This window comes from Mus musculus, chromosome 7 (genome assembly GCF_000001635.26).
Source record: "Mus musculus strain C57BL/6J chromosome 7, GRCm38.p6 C57BL/6J".
NCBI lineage: Eukaryota > Metazoa > Chordata > Mammalia > Rodentia > Muridae > Mus > Mus musculus.
Genome location: NC_000073.6, coordinates 140,806,973 through 140,822,428, shown reverse-complemented (window position 1 = coordinate 140,822,428; position 15,456 = coordinate 140,806,973). Strand labels below are relative to the sequence as shown.

The 15,456-nt window shown below is 40.9% G+C and overlaps 1 protein-coding gene across 2 annotated transcripts; it reads left to right on the top strand.

The window, feature by feature from the left end:
• Nucleotides 1-227: 227 nt before the first annotated feature.
• Nucleotides 228-14,976, top strand: Zfp941 (zinc finger protein 941). 2 transcript variants are annotated; one of them, XR_001785584.2, is made up of 4 exons: nt 228-394; nt 3,715-3,841; nt 9,115-11,230; nt 13,411-14,976. XR_001785584.2 is itself a non-coding variant. In NM_001001180.2 (3 exons), exons 1-3 carry the CDS (start codon nt 392-394, stop codon nt 10,998-11,000), a joined length of 2,016 nt encoding a protein of 671 aa, NP_001001180.2. In that variant the 5' UTR covers nt 251-391; the 3' UTR covers nt 11,001-12,752. The 2 variants fall into 2 exon arrangements, 1 of the variants encoding a protein (NP_001001180.2); NM_001001180.2 differs by lacking the exon at nt 13,411-14,976 and having other exon boundaries at nt 251-394; nt 9,115-12,752.
• Nucleotides 14,977-15,456: the final 480 nt, after the last annotated feature.

The following is a 15,456-nucleotide window of genomic DNA, read 5'->3' as shown; positions in this document are numbered from 1 at the left end:
ATGTCCTCCTGGTGGAAAATTTGCCTTTAACATAGCTGCTGACAGAAGTCCTGGGCTCAATCCACCCAAACCAAATTGAAATTGAAACCCAAACCCAATGCAAAACAGATCAACAGCAATCATTTATTGCCATCCTAAGGTAGAGGAATTGGGCCTGGAGCCCTGTCCAATCAGAGGTGTTGTTTGATAACTGTCCAATTAGGAACGTGGCCAGAGCGGTGGGCAGGCTCTCAAAACCTCGCGTGCTTTCGCTGGAGCTGGCCATCTTTGGCACCTTTGGGAGCTCCTGCTGTTCTGCAGCAGAGGCACTGACGTTGTTAGGTGCTTTGTCATCCTGTGATCTGGTCCCAGAGGCACGCGTAGGGGCCCGGGATACTATAGAAGCGAGGAGATGGTGAGTGTCTGCCTGACGTCCTGGCGGGATCCAGCCTCCACAGGTCTCCCTGGAGGCTGCCCCAGGGTAGCGGGGGTTCCAACTCTCCTCCGTTTTGGGGCGGGGCTGTGCAGACAGTGGGGACTCTGGGTCTCGTCTGGTCCTTTTGCAGGGTGGTGCTAGGCGGACAGTGGGTCCCTGGTAAAGCTGTTAGTTGCCCACCCTGCGTAGTGTGCTCAGATCCTGCTGAGCGAGCCATCTCTGGGCGGCTGTGTTCCTGCCATACACTTCAGATGTGCTGATCACCGTGATCTCAGGGAAGGATTCCTATTGGCTGGCTTGTGTGGTTTCCATCAGCAGCTGGGCAAGAAAGATCCTGGAGCCAGATGCTGCTTTCTGCCATTTTGTTCTACATAGCTGATGAAAACTTGGTTAATGCGCAGTCGGCCAAATTTTCCACTATATTGATAACTGCTTTTTTCTTTATCTTGTGGAATTAACATTTTTATTGTTATTTTAGGTATACGCATGCACACACGCAAATGTGACGTGCTTGTGGATGAGGTCATTGGATCTGTTGGATCAGGGGTGGCAGTTGTGAGTCACCTGACATGGGCAATGGGAGCCAAACTGGTTCTCTGTAAGAACAGCAAGGGATTTTTAACCACTGATCCATCTCTCAAGCTTGGGGATTCCTTAAGTATCCTGCATAAATCATTATATTTGATTCAGAAGCTTTTAAAGTTCTGTGCTTGTTTTGCTTTTGAGAATGAAGGCTCACATTTATGGAAGGTACTGGCTGTACTCGTGAAGGGCCTGAAGCAGACCTTTGTGGGCAGCTTTTCATTGTAGCACATTTTCTTGTCATAGATATACACTCCTTTCTTTTATTTTTCAGGAAAAAAAAATCATATATTCCCAAGTGTCTTAAAAATCCAAAATATAGCTCAAAACAAATAGTTAATAAACAATAGGAAAAAAATTGAAAAAAGTGTAAGACTCAGATGTTGCTCTTAATTTGCGTTGTTAGGTGTGTGCATATTAATAGTGTCTGAAAAGAAAGCAAACCATAATTTTCAAATAGATTAGTAAGGGTTTTTTTTTTTTTTTGACAGTGTGTTTCCTTTTTTCTTTCTTCCTTTCTCTCTTTCTTTCTTTTTTTTTTTGTTTTTCGAGACAGGGTTTCTCTGTATAGCCCTGGCTGTCCTGGAACTCACTTTGTAGACCAGGCTGGCTTCGAACTCAGAAATCCGCCTGCCTCTGCCTCCCTAGTGCTGGGATTAAAGGCGTGTGCCACCACGCCCGGCTGTGTATTTCTTACTTATATCAAAATAAAAATGTCTGGTCTTTCTCCTCCCAACTCCGAGACAGTGTCTCAGGGTGTAGTCCTGGCTAGCTTAAAATTCACAGAGATAGATCCACCTGCCTCTGCCCCTTGAGTGTTAAGATTAAAGGCATGCACCACCATCCTGGCTCATCTGTTGTTTTTGATGTGTAGTTATTTTATATGGGTACATAAAATAAAAGTTTTATTATTTATGAATTTTGTTTTGTTTTTCTTATCTTTAAAACGTATAACCAATCATTTTGCACTAATTGTACAGATGGGCAGGTTTAGAGAGGCACTTGTTTACATGCATGTCACACTTTGGTCACCCTCTGGTCGCTTTCCCACACCCTCTCTTCTCTCCCTGGCTCCCTGCCCTGCGGGTCCCAGCAGCTTCAGACCGGTCTGAGACAGATGTCTGCTCCTCTGTCCCCTGTAGTTTCTACATGTGAGAGGAAGGATGACATCCCTGCCCAAATATGGCTTATTTTGCATAAACATTTTCTGGTCTGATTTATTCTCCTGAATATAGCTTGATCCCCTTCTTTTTTATGGTTGAATAAAGTTTTAGAGTGATTATTATTTTGAGGGGAAGGATATGAGGATAGGAATTAGCTCTCGGGTCACCTAGTTATTATTTATTATTATTAATAATTTTGAGACAAGGGCTCACTGTGTAGCTTTAGCTGGTTTGGAAGACCAAGGTATAGACCAAGGTGATCTAAGCGCACAGAGCTCCCTCCACTTGCTTCTGACTTCTGAGTGCTGGGATTAAAGGCGTCCATCCTAAATTATTTTTTTTACATAAGCCTATAGTTTTAAAATTTTTAGTTTTGTTTTAGTTTTTTGTTTTGAGACAGGGTTTCTCTGCATAGCCCTGGCTGTCCTGGAACTTATTCTTTAGACCAGGCTGGCCTTGAACTCACAGAGATCCATCTACCTCTGCCTCCCCGGGTGCTGGGATTAAAGGTCTATACCACCACTACCACCTGGCATAGTTTTTTAAGATTTAATTTAAAATGTTTAATTCTTTGCGTTTGTGGATTTGTACATGTGATTAACAGTGTCTGTAGAAGCCAGAGAGGGACACCAGATGCCCGGGAGCTGGAAGTGTGCAGGTTGTGAACTGCCTACTGTGTGTGCCAGGAACTGAACGCAAGTCACCTTCAAGAACAGTGCATGCTCTTAAGCACTGAGCCACATATTTCCCCAGTCTCAAGCATATAGTTTTATCATATGCTAATGATCTTATTTTAGTATAAAAATCTTATTTTATTATATAACTTTTTTTATTATGCCAAGGCTTTTTATCATAATCTTTCTTTTCCCAAAATATATTTTTACACTTAAAAACTTTTACTTTTTTTTTCTTTTTTAAAGCAGGATTTCACTGTATAACTGTGGCTGTCTGGAACTCACTATGTAGACCAGACCTACCTCTGCCTCCCAAGTCTGAGAGTAAAGGCATTGCCACCATGCCCAACCCAAACCTTTTATTTATTTTTTTCTATTATTTGTTGCCTCCTTTTTGTGTTGTTTTGACTTGCTTTAATTTTTTTTTTTTTGAGTGAGCTTCTCACTATGTAGTCTTGTCTAGCTTGGCATTTACTTTGTAGATCAGGCTGGCCTTGAACTCATAGAGATCCTCTTGCCTTTACCTCTCAAGATGAGATTAAAAGTGAGTGCTACAATGCCCAGCTTACTTGGAAAAAACAATTTACAAAAACTTTACATTAGACAAATTTTTTTTTCTCAATAAAAAAGAACCTTAATTAGTAGGGCTTTGTGTGCTGGTGCGTGCCTTTGATCCCAGGCAGAGGCGGGCAGTCTCTGTGGACTGGAGGCCAGCTAAGATATATAGACCCTATTTCCAAAAAACCACCTAACCAACCAACCAAATTATTTTAATGAATAATTAAGGCCATCACAATCAGTTCTAACACTCTTCATCTTTGACCAAATTAGGAACTCTTGTCGATGTTAATGGTTAATATATTATTTCTGTTTCTTTTAGGAGCCAATGACATTTGATGATGTGGCCATTATTTTTTCTCCAGAGGAGTGGGAATGTCTGGACTCTGCTCAGCGGGACTTATACAGGGATGTAATGGTGGAGAATTGCAGAAACCTGCTGTCTGTGGGTGAGAACAGCTTTCCTCAGAGGTGTACCACCAACGCTAGTTAACTTTCTTTGGGGAGCATCTCCCGCATACCTTTACACTGCATGAGTGTATTCCAGATCCTTGCCTTTCGGGAAGAAGTGAGGTATTTTTTGGTATAAGTAAAAATATTCATGATGTGCTTATAACCCACTCTATTTCTTGGGGTAGTACACACCCTTTGTGTGAGGTAATAACCCTTTGTGGTTGTTATTAGGAACTCACTGGTTTAAAATACTGTGGCCTACATCCAAAAATACACTGTCTTCCCTTCGCCTTCGGTTTGGTAGTAGCTGGATTTGGCAGTAGCTGGATTTGGTAGTAGCTGGATTTGGTAGTAGCTGGAAGTAGATTCCAGGACTTGCAAATTGCAATTCTTCTCTAAGTATTAGACCAGATCTGAAGAATCAACGTTTGGAGAAACAGATTTCTAGAATCTTGTTGTACCTTTTAGAAAACAGATATTTATTTTATGTGTATGAACGTGGGTCTGAGTGAATGTCTGTGTGCCCTTATGTGCAGGAGCCCATGGAGGTCAGGCAAGGCCTGGATCTCCTGGAACTGGCGTTAGATGTGGTTATGAGCTTGCATGTGGATGCTGGGACCTGAACCCAGGTCTGCTGCAAGAGCAGTGAGCACTCTTAACTGTTGAGCCATCTCTTTAGCCCCATTTAATCTTTTTTTTTTTTGTATTAATCACATAACTGGAATAGAGATGTCATTACTTGAAAATCTCAAGAATCGTATTCTGTTTTCCCATAAGCAAGTCTTGCTATCTGTAAGCCGTACATGGTCTTTGCAGAATGAAGGAAAGAGCCTTGGCGTGTTAAAGATACAGGAGACAGTAGCTGTATGCCCAGGTGACCTGAACCAGTGGGTCCTTCTTCAGTGACAGGTTCCTGAGAGAGAAAGGACCATGGAATGAGAGGGTAGAGAGGATAGAAAGCTGGGGTCAGGAGGTCTTGCATAAGCTGTCTTATGCTGGGCAAGTTTATTAAGAAGTACAGCATCTTAAGTACTTTTTGTAGGGGAGAAATGAGCCAAGGTCGGCAGAGAGCTAAATCAGATGCTGGCAAAGAGAACACAGGATACCTCAGACACAGTAGCCTTACAATTGATAACCACAGCCCATTCAGGGGAAAAAGCCAGGTTCCTAGGAGCTGAAACCTTGACTCCAGCCTCAGACAGGACCTTATCAAGTTTGTTCATGGACAAAGAGGCAGAACTAGTGGTCTCTTTGTCCTCTCATCAGGGCCTGTGAGAAAGTCCGAGTCAGTCTGGGTCTCAACACCCAGGTGGGTAGAATTAATGAAGGAGGTGAGAGGCCCAAGGTAAAGAGGAGGCTGGACTTTCAAAGCAGTGGAGAGACTTTGCATGGCAACAGTGCTTCAGAGGTCTTGCTTTGGCCCTCGTGCTATCATTACAGAAGGGCATCTCTGTATCATGCTTTGAAACCCCTTAAGCCTCCTCCTTTCTATGTAGCGATCGCCCTACGTATTCATCAAACCTCATCTCTGTGTTAATTACTATCTTGTTTACTATAGGTTAATATGTTTTATAATGGTGCTGGGATCATATTGTAACAGAGCAGGATGGAGCTCCCATGCTGTCGCTGAGTTCTTCAGGGATCTTTGAGATCACATATGGGTTTTACAATAGCCTTTTCTAGTTTTGTATAGAAAAAAAAAGTGAAATTGGGATTTTGATAGCTGTTGCATAGACTCTCTAGATCAGTTTTGATAGTATATATATATTTTATTAAAGCTTTCCAGTTTTTGAGCAAGACCCGTTTTTATTTAATTGCCACAAATTTATTGATTTTTCTGATTTCTCATTCATGATTGATTTCTTCTCTTTAGTTTTTATTTTTTCCTCTGTGGTTAGAAAAGAATTTCAGCATGTTAATATCTATCCAGGCCATTTTGTGCATAACACTTGGTGTAGCTGGGAAACTTTGATTGGCTGTATATTTTGAAGGGCCTCTTGTTTCCTGGCTTCCGTGCTGTCTGACTTTATTTCTGCTACAAGTGAGAAATTGAATCCAATTATTAACGTGTTGCTTTTCATTTTATTTTCAGTCCAATCAGTATCTGTTGTCTATATGTAGAGTATATGACATTACAGATTGTATATGTGTGCGTGTGTATGTGTATATATATATACATATATGTATATATATATATATATATACACATACACATATATATAATGTGTGTGTGTGTATAAACAATATCCTAGAAAATTATCCCTTTTATTATTTATAGTTTGTTTTATTTAATTGTACCTTAATTTAGTTTAATTTTATTTAAATATGGTATCCTTCTGTAGCCTGGGCTTCCTTGGAACTTGTGACAACTGTTTTGCTTCAACGTCCCCAGTACTAGAATCACAGGCATGAGCTACCATGCTTAGCTTTCCCCCCTTATATAAGAATCTTCTCTTGTCTTATTAGAGCTCTAGTCTTGTAGCGTATTTCATCTTGTGTAAGAAGTTTAAAGTGTAATTTATACAATATAATTATAGCTACCTCTGCTTTCGTGTGATTACTTCTTCCTTTTTTATCCATTTGCTTTTGGCTTTTTTTTTTTTTTGGTCTTAGGTCTAAAGAGATTACTGGTGGCTCCTACTTAATCTTCATTGTACTCCATATAGAGCAAAGGCCATCAAAAAGAAGTTTACTGTAGACAGCATGCGCTTAGACATTATTATTTTTATTTTATGAGTAGGAGTATTTTACTTGCATGTATGTATTTTACTGTATGTCATTTGTGTGTTTGGTGCTCATGCCAAAAGAGGGTTTTAGATCCCTTGGAACTAGAGTTCCAGATGGTTGTGAGCCACCATGTGGGTGCTGGGAATTGAACTCAGGACCTCTGGAAGAGTAGCCAGTGTGCTCTTAACTCCTGAGCCATCTCTCCAGCCCCATGATTAGTTTTTTTTTTAAAGTTTAATTCCTTTAGTTAATTTATGTATTTTGATTGGGGATTAAGTATAAAACAATTTTTATTTAACAAACTTGCTGAAAAAGAAATTATTATTATTTATTTCTTATAATTGTTTTTCCTACCTTTCTTACTGTTTTTTGTCACTGATTTTTTTTTATTATGCTTTTTCTATTTCCTTTATCTTCTATAAGTATTTTGCAATTTATAAGGGGAATATAAAAAAGCATTTTAAATGTATAAAACTACTTCAAATTGGTAATAAATTGACTTTAATCCCATATAAAATCCTTAGCTTTTACTTTAAGAGAGCTACTTTATATTACATAGCTATTTATCAGTTTTTATGGTGGTTATATTTTTTCTTTCATAGTCTATAAAGGAATTAAAAATATTTTATGTGCCATCATGAGAGAACTAGAGGATTCTATATTTATATAAGTATTTGTTTTTCTCAGAGAGCTTTAAGATTTCCTATGATTTGTGTAACCTTCCAGCATTAGATTATTCTTCAGTGGTCAGGACTCCCTGGAATAGTCAAGTGTAGGACATCCCCTTCACTGTTGATGGCCCTTTGCTGGCTACAGTGTTCTTGGTTGTTTTTGTTCTTTTAGCTCTGTATCCCCAGCTCTCCTTGACTGCATTTTCTGCCTGAATAACAAAGCAGTCACCAGAGCATCCTTGCAGACGGCATATTTATTGCTTCCAGTGCCTCTCAGGATTTTTTGTGACTTTTGAAACTCTGGTTAGAATGTGCTTCATTTTGAATCTTTTTCTGATAATCCCAGTTGGAGATGTTGAGGTTTTTGAATTTTGATAGCATACTGGTTCTCATACTTCCAATTTCATAGCCATTGTTATTTATAGAAATCTTTCTATTACACTTATGTGTGTGCGTGCGTATATGTATGTGTATATATATATAATATGTATGTGTGTATAAGTATATGTGAGCATGCATGTGTGCTGTGTGGATGTAGAAGCCAGAGGACAACTTCTCTCCTTCTGTCCTGCTGGTTTCTAGTATTAATGCAGGTCTTTTGATCTCTACCCAGCATGTCCTTGGCTCAGCCATTAGTTTTTATTGAATTCTTTAGGTATATAATTTCTACTTCAATTCATAGTTGTTACCTTTCTGTTCATGTTCTCATTTTCTTCCTTTTTTTGCTTTCTTTATTCTAATTTAGGTCATTTTACTTCTTTAAAGGTTGAGTTCTTCAGCTAATTCATAAATCGGAGTTTTCTTGAATCTTATTTGGCTTTCAGTTGAGCTAAGTCTCCCTGTCTCTTTGTATGTTGTTAATTTTCACTATTTGTCCATTTTTAAACCAGGGAACAGTAGATTAGTGAAGTTGTGGGAAACAGTATAGAAGTTACTACACACACACACACACACACACACACACACACACAGAATTACCACATAATCTAGCAATTTCACTCCTGAATGTTTAGCTAAGGAACGCTACATCAGTATGTATAATAAATAGCTTTACTGCTGTGTTCAGTGTTGCATAAATCAATCTAAGTGGCTTTCCATGGATAAATGAATAAGGACATGTTATATTACAGGAGATCACTGTTCATTCAGTCATAGCAACATGGGTAACACACAGGGTTTACATGAAGAGAAATAAGCCAAAGAGAGAATCAGTTCCTGTATGATCTCATTCATGTGGAATTTGGTAACGGTAACCTTAGTGACTTTGCTCATTGGGAGATTTAGATTAAAGGCTACAAAACATTAATAGGTCAAATAGTGTCAGGAGTGCTGCTGTGCAGCTTGGTGAATAACTAAATATTAAGTAATTAAGTGTTTTTTCTCTCTCTCTTTTTGATTTTCATTTCAAGACAGCATGTTTCTGTATAGCCCTGGCTGTCCTGGAACACCATTTGTAGACCTGACTGGCCTCAAATTCAGAGGTCTGCCTGTCTCTGCCTCCCAAGTGCTGGGATCAGTATTTTGTCTTCTTGATAAGTGTTAATCGAGTGGATAGACAGTTCTCTAATCATAAAATGATAGTTGTGTGATGAGGAAGAGAGGTGGAGATTGTCTCCCCGACTTCACAGTGTTGTTTGGGGATTGGAAAGCTGTAGTTACCACAGTAACAGTCCCGGCTGCATGACCTCTCTAAGTGCTGAGCTCACCTGGGGTGTTCGGCAAGGTTTGCAGGTAGATTTGGTTAGCATGTTGTTAGCTGTGGTAATGGATGCCTCGGGCTTGAATGGGCTTCTCTGTCTGCTGTGATCTCGTATATTGTATGTGCAAAGTGTTTTCACCTGCGTCCAGTCATTTGTTTTTATTTCTTACAGAGGCATCCCGTCATGGTACCAAAGGCTTTTCATCAAAGAAGGACATGAAGCGTTTCTTCCAAGAAGAGTTAAGGAGAAGACTCAGCAAGTGTGGCGCTGACATTTTCCATCCGAGGAAACAGTGGGAGAGTGAGAGGAAGACGGAAAGTCAAAAAGTGCTGTGCAGTAGACCGTGTGTGACAGCTGACAGTGGTACAGAGAAAAGTGTCTCTGCCAACAGAGATCAAGGACAGGAAATATCTCAGAAAAGGTCTCCCGTCGTGGCAGTGACTCAAAAAGAGCCCCACCTTTCAGTCAGCAAACATTCCCAGCCACATTTGAAACTTACCTTTCCTCTGAAAGGAAAGCGGCAATGTCCGAAAGGGAGCCGACTTCACGACACGACCAGTAAGGTGATCGATTTAAAAAGGAGCACTGGACTGAACTCTTCCTCAAACATTTCTGTAGCTAGATTAGAATATAAACATATTTCTAAATGTGATCAGTTAGAGAGCTCTTTTACAAAAAAGCCATCGCTTTGTAGTAAACAAACAACTTGTGTCAAACTACACAGTGTCAATGAACGTGGGCAGAAACTTTCTCGTCCCTCACTCTTAAATAAAAAAAAAGGCACAACGATTTGGGACGCGAAGAGGGGAGCAGAGAGCGTGTGCAAGGAGACTTCTCAGACCGTTCGCCAGAGCGGTATCCTGAATAACTCCCAGGATTCCTCTACTGGAGAGAAAACTTATGAATGTACGAAGACACACAAAAACTTCAGCGGTGGTTCAGCTCATGGTAAGCGGGCTCCTTCTCTAGGGAATGTTTTTAGAGGGAACAAATGTGGGGATGTCAGTCATCAGAGCTTAAAAGATCTTCAGAGTTCCCACCTTCAAGATGAGGCTTACAAGTGTGAGGGATGTGTCCTGACTTTTCGTCAAAAATCAGATCTCCTAGAACACCAGAAAACTCATGGGAGAGCCAAATCCTACAAATGTGGAGAGTGTGGTAAAGCTTTTAGCAGTTGTTCAGACCTTAATGTACATCAGAGAAGTCATGATGGAGAGAATCCCCATGAGTGTAAAGAGTGTGGCAGAGCCTTTGCTAGTGGTAGGGCTTTAGCTCGCCACCAACACACTCATACAGGAAAGAAATCTTATATCTGTGAAGAGTGTGGCAAAAACTTTAAGAAGGGTTCAAACCTTAATCAACATCTAAGGATTCACACTGGAGAGAAACCTTTCAAATGTGAGGACTGTGGCCTAGCTTTTAATCAAAGCTCCCATCTTGCTAAGCACCAGAGAATTTACGCTGGAGAATGTGGTAGATCCTTTGTCAAGTGTTCCACCAGCAGACGTTGCCATAGCATTCGTCCTGGAGCGAAGCCCCACAAGTGCAAGCAGTGTGGGAAAACCTTCGTTGATATTTCAAAGCTTACTCAACACCAAAACGTCCACACTGGCGAGAAACCGTTCAAGTGTAACGAGTGCGGCAAAGCCTTTAACAGTGGGTTAAGCCTGAAACAACATCAAGTAGTTCACACTGGAGAGAAGCCCTACAAGTGTAAAGAGTGCGAGAAAGCCTTCACGCAGATTGCAAAGCTTACAGAGCACCAGCGAGTTCATACTGGAGAGAAGCCCTATGAGTGCAAGGAATGTGGCAAAGCCTTTCGCAATTTTTCAGCGTTCAATTACCACCACAGAACTCATACAGGAGAGAAGCCCTATGAGTGCAAGGAATGTGGCAAAGCTTTTACCAAAAGTTCAGATCTCAAAAGACATCACAGAATTCACAGTGGAGAGAAACCTTACAAATGTAACGAGTGTGGCAAAGCCTTTGCCATGAATGTAAGTCTGAGAGAGCATCAGAGGGTGCATTCTAGAGAGAAACCCTACAAACGTGATTAGTGCAGCAAAGCCTTCAACCACTGTTCACACCTCACACTGCACCAGAGAATTCACACCGGAGAGAAGCCCTACACGTGTGAAGCCTGCGGCAAAGCCTTTTCCAGGTGGTCAGGCCTCAAATACCATAACAGAACTCATACTGGAGAGAAGTGTTCCTAATGCAAAGACTATGGCAAGCTGTGTGTGTGTGCACATGTGTGGACACATGTCACTATGTGTGGAAGGCTGAGGTTAATATTGAATTCCTCCATTGCTCTACCTTCTTGTTTTTTAAATTACATTAAGTGCCAGGCAGTGGTGGCATACGCCTTTCATCCCAGGACTTGGGAAACAGAGGCAGGCGGATTTCTGAGTTCGAGTCCAGCCTGGTCTACAGAGTGAGTTCCAGGACAGCCAGGGCGACACAGAGAAACCCTGTCTGGAAAAAACCAAAAAAGAAAAAAAAATACATTAAGCATGTTGTTTTGTGTGTTCATGTGTATGTATGTGCATGCATGTGACATAGTTGGGGGGTTGGTTACATCCTTCCATGTGGTCTTGGGGATCTAACTCAGGAGGTCACACGAGGTCACAGTTCCTTTATCTGCTGAGCCATCTTACTGACCTCACCTTATTTTTTGATACAAAGTCTAATTTTTTTTAAAAGGATGTATTTTTATGTGTATAATGTATGAATGTCTGTGCATCACATGCACTGCCCACAGAAGCCAGAAGAGGGCATCAGATTCCCCGGCAGTGGAGTTACAGGCAGTTCTTAGAGCCAGTTGGTTGCCGGGAAGCAAACCCAGGTCTTCTGCAAGAGCGAGTGTGTTCTTAACCACTAAACCAACTCTCCAGTCTTGTCTTCAAACATTTTTAAATAAATAACTTACTTATATACTTACTTATTTGTGTAAGCACAGACGTCTGTGCTCAGAGTTAGAGGGCGGCTTGCACGAGTCAGTTCTTTCTACCTGGTTGGTCCCAGGGATTGGACTTAGGTCATTTGGCATGGTGGCAGGCATCTCACAAGTTCTGAGATAAGCTTTCTCAATGAACCTGGAGTTCATTGACTGGGACCAGCAAGCCTTCATAATATTAATTGTCTACACCTCCGGAGCTAGAGTTATACAAATTGTGCTGCTATGCCTAGCTTTTATTTATTTATTTATTTATTTATTTATTTATTTATTTATTTATTTATTTGAGACAGGTTTTCTGTAACTCTGGGTGTCCTAGGACTCACCATGTAGACCAGGTTGGCCTTGAATCACAGAGATCCGCCTGCCTCTGCCTCCCTAGTTCTGGAATTGAAAGCGTGTGCCACCATGCGTGGCCTATGCCCAGTTTTAGGTGTGGGAGAAAGGATTTGGATTTGGGATTTATATTTGAATAGCATCTGCTGTCTCCATTGAGCCATCTCCTCAGCCTGCATGATGAGGTTTTTTTTGCTTTTTTAATTAATTTTATTTTTTTGTATGGAGGTTTTGTTTGTACGCATATCTGTACATTGCATGTGTGCCTGATCGATACTCTGCGGAGACCAGAAGAGGGTATCAAATCTGGACTGGATTGCACACAGCTATCAGCTGCTATTTGGTTGCTGGCTGCCAACTGATTAGTCATTTCTCCTGTCCTGTGGCAACAGTTTTATTCAGATATCAAACATTGTTTAATAAATAATTCATGCTGAATATATTATACATGTAATGAATGTGAGAGACCCTTGTCTAAAATATACACCTTAGAAAATAGTAAAAATGTTCACATTGGAGTTTTTTTTTTTACAAATGTAATTACCTCTCTCTATATGTGTGCGTGTATGTGTGTATGTATGTGTGTGTGTGTATATGTATGTATGTGTGTGTGTATGTATGTGTGTGTGTATGTGTGTGTGTGTATGTGTGTGTATGTATGTATGTATGTGTGTGTATATATGTATGTGTGTGTATGTATGTATGTGTGTATGTGTGTGTATGTTTGTATGTATGTGTGTATGTATGTGTGTGTGTTTGTATGCATGTGTGTATATGTGTGTATGTATGTGTGTGTATGTTTGTATGTATGTATGTATATGTATGTGTGTGCGTATGTGTGTGTGTGTATGTATGTATGAATGAGAGGACAATTTGGAGGACTCAGTTCTTCATCCACATGGGTCCCAGGGATCAAACTCAAGTTCTCAAGTTGGTGGCAGATGCCTTTGCCAGCCAGCCAGCTCACTCCAGTTCACTAATGTAAAGTAACACCTTTTTCGAACTTTAGATCTTGGTGAATGTAAAAGAATTATTGAAAAGATCCAATATAGAGAGGATGTGTGGCAGTCTTTAACTTGTTAGAGTTGTATATCATTAGTGGCAACCAGGGGGTGCTCACAGGTATAAATAGTGAAGATGACTCCTGTCTGTTTTTTTGTTTTCTTTTTTTCCAGGGTTTCTCTATGTAGCACTGGTTGTCTTGGAGCTCACTCTGTAGATTAGGCTGGCCTTGAACTCACAGAGATCTGCCTGCTTCCACCACCCAAGTGCTGGGATTAAACATGTGCACTGACAACAACCAGCAAAAGATGGATTTTTTTTTTCCTTTTGTATTCTGTCAAGATACATTTTTTTTAAGTTCAAACTTCCTCTTCATGGAAGCAAAAACCTATTACTTGCACTTAAATTAATGTATCTTGTTTGACTAATTCTGTAGAGCTTTTAGCCTTAGTTTATTTCCAAGATTTTATAATACTCTGATTAGAGTGTGTGTGTGTGTGTGTGTGTGAGAGAGAGAGAGAGAGAGAGAGAGAGAGGGAGAGAGAGAAAGAGAAAGAGAAGGGGGTGGGCATACAGAGGAGAAGGAAAGAGGTATGGAATTGTGCATGTGTGAGTGAATTGTTCTGGCATGGGCATTAGACTACTGGAGGCTCCAGGTAGCATGTTGACAGCGTTGTACCAGGTAAGCAGATATCTCTAATAATCATTTTCTTATTTTCATTAAAGCTTAAAATTATTGCTGAAACAGTAATTATGGGAGAGATAGTATATAGACTTGATTTCTGAGTCTTCAGTGGTTGTACAATTTTAACCTCTATTTTTATATGTTATGCTTTGAGTCCTATGATGTACACTAATTTTGGGTTTGTGTTACATTGAGATATATAGCTATTATAATATAATGATTAATCTTAGGACTAAGCAACCCATGGAAGAGATAAACAGCTCGTGCATGTCTTTGAGGATGGGTTTGGTGCTTACCTATCTTGATACGGTAATTACTGACACGAAAGAAAATGCAAATGACTTCCCACTATGGTTCCTTCCAGCCTCCTGTAATCCGAGGAAACAATGGAGACCTCATCTTCCTGAAGTCTGTGTGGGATAACTGCGTGTAACCCAGAGGCTTAACCCTAGCTTTCCAAAGGTCCCGAATTCCACAAGAAAGACAGTCTCCTCTCCGTTCTTCACAGATGCCATTTTGATTCTGTGAAGTCCTCATCTTTAGTCCCAATGGGCAGTGAAATAATTTTTCACTTGTAACAGCCCCATCTCTCTTCTAAAGGGGTTAGAGTTCTAATAACTGGTGATTCATCTATCTAATTTATTTGCTAAGAGGATTGAATGAACTGCCCTTGGTTCTCAGTATACTTTGCCAGTGCTCAGTTCTGTGAGAGAAGTACAGAAGGCAGGGCCTATGCGTTCCATCTGTCTCCTGACACTTAAAGTGAGAGAGTGTGGGGGAGTGTGGGGGATGTGAGGGAGGGTCAGCAGACAGGCACTTTAAGAGAGTGGGCACAGATTTGTGGGGTACTGGGGCCATGGCCCTTCCAGAGATCAGGCTAGCAGTCCGAGGACTTTTTACTGATTGGCAATTTCTCCTAATTTATTTCTGACATTTCACATTTCTGCCTGGGCTAGAGCACACTACAGCTCTGGGCTGTCGTCTTTGAGTCCATTCTGTATTTTCTACTGAGTTCTGGGTGAACTTGAAGGAAAATAAAGAGTTGGACAGGGGATTTCAGACAGATTTCCTTATTTACAGAACAAGCAACTGAAGGGTGGTATCATTCAGAGCTTCCCCTGGGCTGGGTGTGGCAGTTGCATGCCTTTAATCCTGGCACAAGGGAGACAGGGAGACATGGATGTCTGAGTTTGAGGCCAGCCTAGTCTACGTAGTACCTGAACAGTTAGGGCTGTTCTGGTCACCCACATTTGTCATTCTGGTCCCCACCAGATACCTCCGGCATCCCTGATTTTTCCATTCCAGCAAGTACACTACTTCCCTTCTCGTCTTATCGATGAATGGAAAGATGAGCGTGAGAAGCACCTTCAGCCTCAGAGGTGGGACGCTTCCTTTGGAAGCAATGCGATGATTTAAGGTCCTATCATTTGCGGTGATGTAAACTTAGAGGGGAGCAGGACCCAAGGCATCTCAATCAATGGCCTGGAGAAATGATTAGCCAGGAGGAAGATGCAGGACCGATTGGCCAGACATG